The sequence below is a fragment of the Coregonus clupeaformis genome, chromosome 19, assembly GCF_020615455.1.
Source record: "Coregonus clupeaformis isolate EN_2021a chromosome 19, ASM2061545v1, whole genome shotgun sequence".
In the NCBI taxonomy this organism is placed as follows: Eukaryota; Metazoa; Chordata; class Actinopteri; order Salmoniformes; family Salmonidae; genus Coregonus; species Coregonus clupeaformis.
In genome coordinates this window covers 16,924,205-16,936,470 of record NC_059210.1, presented here as the reverse complement: position 1 = coordinate 16,936,470, position 12,266 = coordinate 16,924,205, and the positions used below count along the sequence as shown (strand labels likewise).

Below are 12,266 nucleotides of genomic sequence, written 5' to 3'. Positions count from 1 at the left end.
CATACTTAGGCAGCCTGTTTTCACTAGTTTATTGTGGGATCTTGTTCCGTAGGGTTTTGTCTATAACCTAGGACTTCACGTATCGTTTGGTTTATTGTTTTTTGTTAGTGAGTTGTGTACTACACGTAATAAAGAATGTACGCTTATCACGCTGCGCCTTGGTCCGCTTCATCTGTCGACGATCGTGACAGAAGATTCCACCAACAGAGGACCAAGCAGCGTGCCCAGGAGGAGAAGTTGGCGATGTCCCAGTTGGGCGAATGGTGGTCTTGGGAGGACATATTCGCGGGCAGAGGGCCATGGGCAACAGTAAATGCCCAGGCAGGAGAGGAGAAACGGCGCCAACCGTGCCAACGACGGACACGCGAGAGGCAACCCCAAGTAATTTTTTTTTGGGGGGGCACACGCCGTGGACGACGGGGCTGCTGGAGGCAGCTACAGGGTGAATCGGCGGACTAGGAGAGCAGGCCACCAGGTTACGGGGGCTATTGGTCACGAGGGAGAAGGAGAGTGTAGAGGCACGGCGAGAGGAACTGGTTAGGCAGCAGAGGGAGCGGAGGTTTATGAGGAAACCCAGTCCCGCTCCTCGCACCAAGCAAGTGGTGTGTGTCACCAGTCCGGTCCGGCCCGTTCCTGATTCCCGCACAAGGCCAGTGGTGTGTGTTCCCAGTCCGGCCCGACCTGTTCCTGTCCCCCGCACCAAGCCTGTGGTGCGCGTCGCCAGCCCGGTCTGGCCTGTTCCTGCTCCCCGCACCAAGCCAGTGGTGCGCGTTGCCAGCCCGGTCCAGCCTGTTCCTGTCCCTCGCACCAAGCCTGTGGTGCGCGTCGTCAGCCCGGTCCGGCCTGTTCCTGTCCCTCGCACCAAGCCTGTGGTGCGCGTCGCCAGCCCGGTCCGGCCTGTTCCTGCTCCCCGCACCAAGCCAGTGGTGCGCGTCGCCAGCCCGGTCAGGCCCGTTCCTGCTCCCCGCACCAAGCCAGTGGTGCGCGTCGTCAGCCCGGTCCGGCCCGTTCCTGCTCCCCGCACCAAGCCAGTGGTGCGCGTCGTCAGTCCGGCACGGTCCGTGCCTGTTCCACCGGTGCCTGGTCCGGCACCGGTCAGCTGCTCCACACCGGAGCCAGAGCAATCCGCTCCACCGGTGTCCAGTCCAGCTCCGGCCAGCAGGACCAGACCAGGGGCGCTACGGGGGGGTAGACAGAGAGTGGTGGTCACGCCCGGAGCCGAATCCGCCTCCGAGGCGGAATGCCCACCCGGCCCCTACCCCGTTGTGTTGGTGTGGCGCGGTCGCAGTCCGCGCCTTTGGGGGGGGGGTACTGTCACGCCCTGGCTCGGGGGACTCTTAAAAGTTGAGCCAGGGTGTGGAATTTCTGTTACATTTTCTATGTTTTCGTTCTAGATCGTTTAGATCTATGTTGGCCAGGGTGGTTCCCAATCAGAGGTAGCTGTAGCTCGTTGTCTCTGATGGACACATTTGCCCTCAATTCGTAGGGGCATGGACTCTACAAGGTGTCGAAAACGTTCCACAGGGATGCTGGCCCATGTTGACTCCAATGCTTCCCACAGTTGTGTCAAGTTGGCTGGATGTCCTTTGGGTGGTGGACCATTTTTCATACACACGGGAAACTGTTGAGCGTGAAAAACCCAGCAGCATTGCAGTTCTTGACACAAACCAGTGCGCCTGGCACCTACTACCATAACACGTTCAAAGGCACTTCAATATTTTGTCTTGCCCTTTCACCCTCAATGGCACACATAAACAATCCATGTATCAATTGTCTCAAGGCTTAAAAATCCTTATTTAAAATGTATCCTCTCCTTCATCTAGACTGATTGATGTGGATTTAACAAGTGACATAAAAAGGGGTCATAACTTTCACAGTCAAAAGTTTAACTACTCATTCAAGGGTATTTCTTTATTTTTACTATTTTCTACATTGTAGAATAATAGTGAAGACATCAACAGTATGAAATAACACATATGGAATCATGTAGTAACCAAAAAAGTGTTAAACAAATCAAAATATATGTTATATTTGAGATTCTTCAAAGTAGCCACCATTTGCCTTGATGACAGCTTTGAACACTCTTGGCATTCTGTCAACCAGCTTCATAAGGCATGCTTTTCCAACAGTCTTGAAGGAGTTCCCACATATGCTGAGCACTTGTTGGCTGTTTTTCCTTCACTCTGCCATCCAACTCATCCCAAACCATCTCAATGGGGTTGAGGAAGGGTGATTGTGGAGGCCAGGTCATCTGATGCAGCACTCCATCACTCTCCTTCTTGGTAAAATAGCCCTTACACAGCCTGAAGGTGTGTTGGGTTATTGTCCTGTTGAAAAACAAATGATAGTCCCACTAAGCCAAAACCAGATGGGATGGCGTATCGCTGCAGAATGCTGTGGTAGCCATGCTGGTTAAGTGTGCCTTGAATTCTAAATAAATCACTGACATCGTCACCAGAAAAGCACCCCCACACTATCACACCTCCTCCTCCATGCTTCATGGTGGAAACCACACATGCGGAGATCATCCGTTCACCTACTCTGCGTCTCACAAAGACACAACGGTTGGAACCAAAAATATCAAATTTGGACTCATCAGACCAAAGGACAGATTTCCACCGGTCTAATGTCCATTACTCATGTTTCTTGTCCCAAGCAAATATCTTCTTCTTATTGGTGCCCTTTAGTAGTGGTTTCTTTGCAGCAATTTGACCATGAAGGCCTGATTCACGCAGTCTCCTCTGAACAGTTGATGTTGAGATGTGCCTGTTACTTGAACTCTGTGAAGCATTTATTTGGGCTGCAATTTCTAAGGCTGGTAACTCTAATGAATTATCCTCTGCAGCAGGGGTAACTCTGCGTCTTCCTTTCCTGTGGCGGTCCTCATGAGAGCCAGTTTCATCATAGCGCTTGATGGTTTTTGCGACTGCACTTGAAAAAAAGTTATTGAAATTTTCCGGATTGACCAACCTTCATGTCTTAAAGTAATGATGGACTGCCGTTTCTCTTTGCTTATTTGAGCTGTTCTTGCCATAATATGGACTTGGTCTTTTACCAAATATGGCTATCTTGTGTATACCACCCTACCTTGTCACAACACAACTGATTGGCTCAAATGCATTAAGAAGGAAAGAAATTCCACAAATTAACTTTTAATATAGCACACTTGTTAATTGAAATGCATTCCAGGTGACTATCTCATGAAGCTGGTTGAGAGAATGCAATGTTTAATACTTTTTTGGTTACTACATGATTCCATATGTGTTATTTCATAGTTTTGACTTCTTCATATTATTCTATAATGTAGAAAATATAAAAAATAAAGAAAACCCCTGGAATGAGTAATGTTTCCAAACTTTTGACTGGTGCTGTATATTTTGATAGCTGTAATTTACATATATGGAAATACATGTATATACTGTATATGTCAATATATTATTTTTCTGTATGGGGTCTGTCTGTCTGTCTGTCTGTCTGTCTGTCTGTCTGTCTCTGTCTGTCTCTGTCTGTCTCTGTCTGTCTGTCTCTGTCTGTCTCTGTCTGTCTGTCTGTGCGTGCATACGTGTGCTCACGTTAGTGTATGTGTGTGTTTCTGTGTGTGTGTGTATGGGGATGTGGCTGTGAATGTGTGCATTTGTGTGTGTGTTTGCACGTGAACGGATGTGTGTCTGTACATGTCTACATGCTTGTGTATGTGTGTGCGTCTGTTTGTGAGTCCATGTGTGCGTCTGTGTGTTCTGTTTGTGTGTGTGTGTGTGTGTGTGTGTGTGTGTGTGTGTGTGTGTGTGTGTGTGTGTGTGTGTGTGTGCTTCACCACCCCCTGCTGTTTACCCATAGGCTGCAGTGTATGCAAGTGACTCAAACCAGTCACCCTTAATTTCCCCTTACGTTCTGTTGACAAACAACCCTTCTGAGTCTGTTATGTCTTCTGATTTGTCTTCTCCAAACTATTTGTCCTCGGAGCGTCCCCCGTTTCCCGCCATGCAGCCTAGCTAATGCAGACAAATGTCAAACTCTAGGGCTGGTATTTTTCTGCCGAGCAGTCTTAGACACGTACTGTTCAGGCTCAGCTCTGATTTTCTCTTATTTTGTCAGTGTCAGATGCTCTGATGCCCGCCCCTGAGGGAAGTGGAGGAGATCACTATGCTAGAATCCATGGTATTATAGATCGGTAGAAATAACAGTAATGGCTTGATCATCAAACCATTTGATGTGATGTACTTTGACTTTCTAACAACCCTATCAGCTCTCTCAGCATGGTCAGATATGAACAGAAAGGGAACCTATGGTGCTTAGTTGGTAAGAGTGTGGTGCTTGCCATGCCAATGCAGCCCGTTCAGTTCCCGCAAGGATCACACACTGAAAATATATACACTCACTGCACTATAAGTCAGGATAAAAGTGACTGTTGAGTGGCAATACAGTATTGCTATTATATATTTTAACAACTTCCTTCCTCTCTCTGGTCTCTCTCTATCCACAGTTCAAAGGGCAGGCCAACCTCCATGTGTTTGAGGACTGGTGTGGCTCGTCTGTAGCCCAGCTTCGAAAGAACCTGCACTTCCCTCTATATCCCCATGTGAGTATACTGTGGAGCTCTGTCTGTCCGTCTGTCTGCCTTTCTCTATGTCTGTCCGTCCAGCCGTCAGACATATTCAGGTCTTCATTTTATGGTTTGGTCACATCTATCGTTCCAGACGAGAACTACGGTGAAGAAGCTGGCTGTGGCTCCAAAATGGAAGAACTACGGCCTCCGAATATTTGGGTTCCTCCACCCGTACAGAGATGGTGAGTACCCATTAATCATACTGTCTACTTACACCCTAGAGGTTGAGTCCCATTAGATTAAGTTCCCTTGGAAGGATTACTTTTATACTATTCCAGGTATTCCTTAAAGAGGTAGGGTTTCAAGTGTGTCCGGAAGGAGGTCAGTGACTCCGCTGTCCTCGCGTCGTTGGGGAGCTTGTTCCACCATTGGGGTGCCAGAGCAGCAAATAGCTTTGACTGGGCTGAGCGGGAACTGTGCTTCCGTAGAGGTAGGGGGGCTAGCAGGCCAGAGGTGGATGAACGTAGTGCCCTCGTTTGGGTGTAGGATCAGAGCCTGAAGGTACAGAGGTGCCGTTCCCCTCACAGCTCCGTAGGCAAGCACCATTGTCTTGTAGTAGGGTGCGAGCCTCAACTGGAAGCCAGTGGAGTGTGCGGAGGAGCGGGGTGACATGAGAGAACTTGGGAAGGTTGAACACCAGACGGGCTGCAGCGTTCTGGATAAGTTGTAAGGGTTTAATGGCACAGGCAGGGAGCCCAGCCAACAGCAAGTTGCAGTAATCCAGACGGGAGATGACAAGTGCCTGGATTAGGACCTGTGCCGCTTTCTGTGTAAGGTAGGGGTCATACTCTGCGAATGTTGTAGAGCATGAACCTGCAGGATCGGGTCACCGTTTTGATGTTAGCGGAGAACGACAGGTTGTTATCCATGGTCACGCCAAGGTTCTTTGCACTCTGGGAGGAGGACACAAAGGAGTTGTCAACCGTGATGGCGAGATCATGGAGCGGGCAGTCCTTCCCCGGGAGGAAGAGCCGCTCCGTCTTGCCGAGGTTCAGCTTGAGGTGGTGATCCGACATCCACACTGATATGTCTGCCAGACATGCAGAGATGCGATTCGCCACCTGGTTATCAGAAGGGGGAAAGGAGAAAATGAATTGTGTGTCGTCTGCGTAGCAATGACAGGAGAGGCCATGTGACGTAGGCCTCCTGTAGCTCACTGGGTGCCCTACCAAGTGCCTCAATCCAACTTGGGCTAAATGTCATCCACTAAGAGGCCTTTGACAAATTCCCCGAGTAGCACCCTCTCAGAGGTTCTCAGACCCTCTCAAGTGCTACTGCAAAAAAGGTTAGATGGATAACTCCCATAGAATTATTGAAAGGGACATTTCACTCGTAGTGAACGTTTTTCCAGACTTTTTCAGACCTCTAAAGTTGTCTAATGTCAAGATGAAACCTTGTCCAATGACATCAGTTGTGTAAATCCATACTATATTCCTCTATTCCAAATGAATTGAAAATATACTTTCCCAAAAACAAGAAAGTAGACGGCTTAACTTTTCCATTCATTTGAGATTGAGACAAACAGCTGGATCTACACTATCGATGTCATGGGACGTGGTTTCATCTTGACATTACTTTCCGTTTATGAGTGGAATGTCCCTTTAAGAGTCACCCAACACACACCATAACCCCAATAGTATCAAACCACTCTTGTATGCTGTACTGTTTCTATCAGTCTTCGTGGTTTTTGGCCAATCCTGTCTTGGCCTCTGAGCTTTAACTCCAGAGCAGAAGTATACTGTGTACTTGTGTCCCTGCTACTCCCTTGCTACACACATGCACACGCACGTGCACACGCACACACACACACACACACACACACACACACACACACACACACACACACACACACACACAGACACACTCTCTCTCTTAGTGAGGTCAGCAGTATAAATATAGCTACAGAACCAGGCCCCAAATCCCCATACAGCAACTGACAGAGTGTTATATAAAGTTATATAGAGTTACTGAAGGCTGGGGCCTGGCTCTAGGTGTGACCCCAGTAATGCACATCCTGCATACTCACACACACACACACCCACCCGGACCATTTTGACAGTATTTCTATTCCTCAGGTGATTTCCAGTTTTCGGTGTCGTCAGATGATAACTCTGAGTTCTGGGTGAGTCCTGACGAGAGCCCTCTCAATGCCAGACTACTGGTCTACGTTGGACAGGTAAGGACTGCACCAAACACAAACTATTCTATTCTATTGTTTTCTATTGTTTTTGTTTAATTTAGTTTCTATTCACACTTAAAGGGATAGTTTTCCAGATTAAGATTAGGATATAACATTTACATAAATGTAAATGTAAATGTAGTCATTAATCTAGTGACCAAGACACATCTGTGTGTGTGTATGTATGTGTATGTACAGTATACTGAGTGTACAAAACATTATGAAAACTTGCTCTTTAAAATTATGAATCCAGGTGAAAGTGATGATCCCTTATTGATGTCACTTGTTAAATCCACTTCAAGTCAGTGTAGATGTGTCACATTGTATACTGATAGCAGACAGGCACAGCAATACGTAATAGGGTTTTTATTACTCAACCCAACATAAGGTACACTATCAGTCAAAAGTTTGGACACACCTACTCATTCAAGGGTTTTTCTTTATTTTACATTTTTTTACATTGTAGAATAATAGTGAAGACATCAAAACAATGAAATAACACATACGGAATCATGTAGTAAACAAAAAAGTGTTAAACAGATATATTTTATATTTAAGATTCTTCAAATAGCCACCGTTTGCCTTGATGACAGCTTTGCACACTCTTTGGATTATCTCAACCAGCTTAATGAGGTAGTCACCTGGAATGCATTTCAATTAAGATGTGTACCTTCTTAAAAGTTAATTTGGGGAATTTCTTTCCTTCTTAATGTGTTTGAGCCAATCAGTTATGTTGTGACAAGGTAGGTGTGGTATACAGAAGATAGCCCTATTTGGTAAAAGACCAAGTCCATATTATGGCAAGAACAGCTCAAATAAGCAAAGAGATACGACAGTCCATCATTACTTTAAGACATGAAGGTCAGTCAATACGGAAAATTTCAAGAACTTTTAAAGTTTCTTCAAATGCAGTCACAAAAACCATCAAGCACTATGATGAAACTGGCTATCATGAGGACCGCCACAGGAATGGAAGACCCAGAGTTACCTCTGCTGCAGAGGATAAGTTCATTAGAGTTACCAGCCTCAGAAATTGCAGCCCAAATAAATGCTTCACAGAGTTCACGTCACAGACACATCTCAACATCAACTGTTCAGAGTGGACTGTGTGAATCAGGCCTTCATGGTTTTATTGTTGCAAATAAATCACTACTAAAGGACATTGACAAGAAGAAGAGACCTGCTTGGGCCAAGAAACACAAGCAATGGACATTAGACCGGGGGAAATTTGTCCTTTGATCTGGAGTCCAAATGTGAGATTTTTGGTTCAAACCGCCGTGTCTTTGTGAGATGCGGAGTGGGTGAACGGATGATCTCCGCATGTGTAGTTCCCACCGTAAAGCATGGAGGAGGAGGTGTTATGGTGTGGGGGTGCTTTGCTGGTAACACTGTCAGTGATTTATTTAGAATTTAATGCACACTTAACCAGCATGGCTACCACAGCATTCTGCAGCGATACGTCATCCCATCTGGTTTGGGTTTAGTGGGACTGTCATTTGTTTTTCAACAGGACAATGACCCATCACACCTCCAGGCTGTGTAAGGGCTATTTTACCAAGAAGGAGAGTGATGGAGTGCTGCATCAGATGACCAGGCCTCCACAATCCCCCAGCCTGAACCCAATTGAGATGGTTTGGGATGAGTCGGACGGCAGAGTGAAGGAAAAGCAGCCAAAATGTGCTCAGCATATGTGGGAACTCCTTCAAGACTGTTGGAAAAGCATTCCAGCTGAAGCTGGTTGAGAGAATGCCAAGAGTGTGCAAAGATGTCATCAAGGCAAAGGGGGGCTATTTGAAGATATATTTGTATTTGTTTAACACTTTTTTGGTTACTACATGATTACATATGTGTTATTTCATAGTTTTGATGTCTTCACTATTATTCTACAATGTAGAATAATATATATTTAACACAGGGCTGTAACCCAAACAAAAGAGTGAGGTGTAAACATCTAAATAATACACGGGATGGGACCCATAATAACAAGTGCACAATTACTCGGCATGTAAATTGTAATACAATGTACTCACGAGACCAACGAACACGGGACAATAATCGACAAGGACAAGGGGGAACCAGTTGTGCGTAATTAGACAAGACAGTCCGGGGTTGGTGGTAATGGACCAGGTCAGTGACGTAGAAAATCTCTGGTCAGCGAAGTGGCCAGGATGTCCACCGCAGGAACCCAGCACGGCTACTCTGGGCTGTACCCCTCCCAGTCGATGAGGTACTGGAGACGTCCCGCCCAATGCCTCGATTCACGGACCGAGTACACCAGATCTCCCTCGATGTCCAGAGGAGGAGGCGGGGCATCACCCGGTCAAGCCTCAGCGAAGAGACCAGGCACCACTGGCCTGAGGAGAGACACATGAAAAGTCGGGTTAATGCGGTAATCAGCAGGGAGTTGCAAACGGCACGTTACCTCATTAACCCTCCTCAGGTCTTTAAACGGCCCCACAAACCGCGGGCTCAGCTTTCGGCAGGGCAAGCGGAGGGGCAGGTTCTGGGTGGAGAGCCAGACCCGGTAATAATAATACAATATTTAAGTTAGGGACAGATTGGAATTTACTGGGGTGGTCCAAAATAGAGGAGGGTTGTCAAACATTTTTTTTGGGTTAGGGAGGGTTGTGTGGATTTTTATTGAGCACAGGGGAGGGTAGTGCGTTTTCTCCCTGGTTTACATTTGATGTCTACCAACGACAGAAACAATTGAATGTTCACTATTTTTGGTTTTGGAATTTCCATTAAAAGCTCTAAAATAATTTAATGTCATTATTTCATAATGCATTTGTTTTAAAAAAGAATCGAAAATGAAATCGAAAATTGTGATGATTTATTTAATAACCGAACTGGAAACTATAGACTAACGTCTCGGCATGAATCGCCTTCATCAGCGTAGAAAAAGAGTGGGAGGCACCTATATACCCTCTCAGGGGAGTGTCCTACTCATCATGTCAATCAAACTTGTCAGTACTGTCAGTAGGTAGTAGCAACTAGACAGGTTATTCAAACAAGAGTATATCATCATTTAAGATTCCTACACGTACTTCCCACTTGAATAACAAAAGAAAGAGAAATAAACTAAGAAAAACTTATTTACAAAAAAGTTAATAAAGAGAGCTATTCATTCAGACCATTTGGCTCGGCGTGATTTAAGTAGTCGATCCAAAATGCCTCTCTCTGTCAACTTTTCCTCACAATATTGCCCTCTCTGGAGGAAAGTTCAACTTTATCTATTCAACAAAATGTCGAGGTTGAGGCTGAGACATAGTAGTGCCGCGTGATCGCATACTCCATATTTTCTGGTGTGAATAGCTGTTTTGTGTTCAGCTATTCTTAATTTGACCAATGTAAACAAGCCCACATGGGCATTTGAGCATGTGAACAACATGTGTTGTACTACAACTTGAAGTATTTTATATTGTATTCTTTGCTTGAGTGTGGGTGGTAGAATACTTTTGTGTTACCTGAGTTGGAGCAATGTGTACAATGACCGCACTGGGAGCCAGGTATAGAGCGCAGGGGCAGGATTCGGGAGCACACTGTGCATGACGCGGTCACTGATTTTACGACCCCTCGAAAAGCATATCAGGGGAGGGTTAGACGCAAAGTCTTTGAGCGAGGGGTCACGTGAGGATCATGCTTTTTATCTGCCCTGCAGACAGGAAAAATAAACCCTAGTAGATTTCTCATGTTTGTCTTTTTTGGTGAGGAGGTCAGTTTTATCAGTCTTGTGCTCGCTTATGAGCCATTTTAAGGAGACTATCACTGTAGCTGCATTCGAGGAACTTCTTTTTCATTCTTTAAGCTTTAGTCTCAAAATCATTTGATGACCAGTAGGAATATTGCGTTTTAGAGACTTAGGATGATTACAATCATACCTTAGGAGCGTGTTCCTATTGAGAGGTTTGCCGAAAGATAGTTGTTTCATGCATATCAACGTCACCTTTAAAAATAGCGAGGTCAAGGAAATTGACAGAAGAAGTGCAATACTCTTATGTAAATGATAGATGGGCATTAGTAGAGTTGGCATACAACATAAATCTACTCAGGTCATCTGTGCCCCTCCAGACTAACAGAATAGCATGAATATATCGGCGCCACAGGACAATATTAGAAACAGGTTAGATACAGCCTTGTTAACCCTTTGACGCACACCACACATGGGTGTGATCATTCTACAGGTCCCTGCAGCGTACGCTCAAACCAGAGTGATTAGAATGCTTATTTAGAACGTCCAGTTTTGATTTGAGCAGTCAGCGTTTGAGCTGGCAACACAGTTTTTTTCACAGAAACATTTTGCACAAACACATTCCTTACAACGATATGTCCTGAATGTGACCAGTTTATTTTCTGATACAATTTTCAGACATTCACAGAAGTGGTGACAGCATAACAATTCATAACATCACGGGTGGGCTCACCATTGATCAAAATAATTGAGTAAAACACTTTCTAAAAATCTAAAGTAATCCGACAATTGGTCTGTTTGCAGTATGCATGTTGAAAGGGGTATGTCATTCACTTTCCTTCATTCACTTCTGTTTACTCGAAAGATGAGTGAACAATCCCTCGCCTCATTTTGTTATAACATCTTTGGTCTGACAGCCATTTACGTGACACCTAGAATGCATTGTATAATGTCAACAAACATGGAGCCACACATAGCTGGCAAATAGCTTAGCATTAGCTCATCATAATCAGTACAACCTTCAAAAAAGTATTTTACACACATCTAGGCAAGAATCGGAATGCATGATTTGTCACCAGTACTTGAAAACGTGAATAAAACAGTAAATACATTATGCTCCAGTAGAAATGAAAACACGATAAACAGAAAATAAGGCACTTACTTTGATTGGAACGCACACATGTCCAAAGTTATTATTTGTAAGGAAAACAACAATGAAGGCAATGCGAGAGACAGACAGAAAATGTGCGTGAAAATGTCTGTGCTAAACTGTGCAAATGTCTGAAAACTTCATCTGGGGAAACACTGGGGAGGTGTTCGGGCTCTCATCAAAGAGAGAAGTTCATCCAGTTCAGTAAAGCCTCAAACATAAATTGTCCACAACAGTAAAATGGGCTACTTCTATGTGACTTGATGAACACACATCAATTCAAACTGTTGTTAGAAAATAAAACTTGTTAGAAAGTTGAAATATAGCCTATAGATAATTCGCAGGCAGCGTGTGTCTTGGTTTGAGGGCAGCGCGGGTTAACTGTCCTGTTTTTAGTAAAACAATCACATTTTGGAACATTCTTACATCACGCGCATATAAAAACTCATGCTGGGGCGACCGTTAGAGAGATATTTGGAACTCACATGTGAAAAGGTTAATGAATGTTTCTTCCCAGAAACCCATAAACAAATTACCATCATTTGGAGCGAATCCCATCGCTTTTCCCTGGCGTTGGAGGTAACAAGAGCCATCATATTGAAAAAAGTCTGAGGATACAGTACCAGTCAAAAGTTTGGAT

General features: G+C 45.0%; 1 protein-coding gene across 1 annotated transcript in view; it reads left to right on the top strand.

Annotated features, from left to right (window-relative positions):
* b4galnt4a (beta-1,4-N-acetyl-galactosaminyl transferase 4a) overlaps positions 1-12,266 on the top strand; it is a 476,874-nt gene that overhangs the window by 289,684 nt on the left and 174,924 nt on the right. The window contains exons 4-6 of the mRNA XM_045227106.1: positions 4,484-4,579; positions 4,698-4,788; positions 6,682-6,782. Coding sequence (XP_045083041.1) covers positions 4,484-4,579; positions 4,698-4,788; positions 6,682-6,782 — 288 coding nt within the window. The remainder of the gene's footprint in view (positions 1-4,483; positions 4,580-4,697; positions 4,789-6,681; positions 6,783-12,266) is intronic.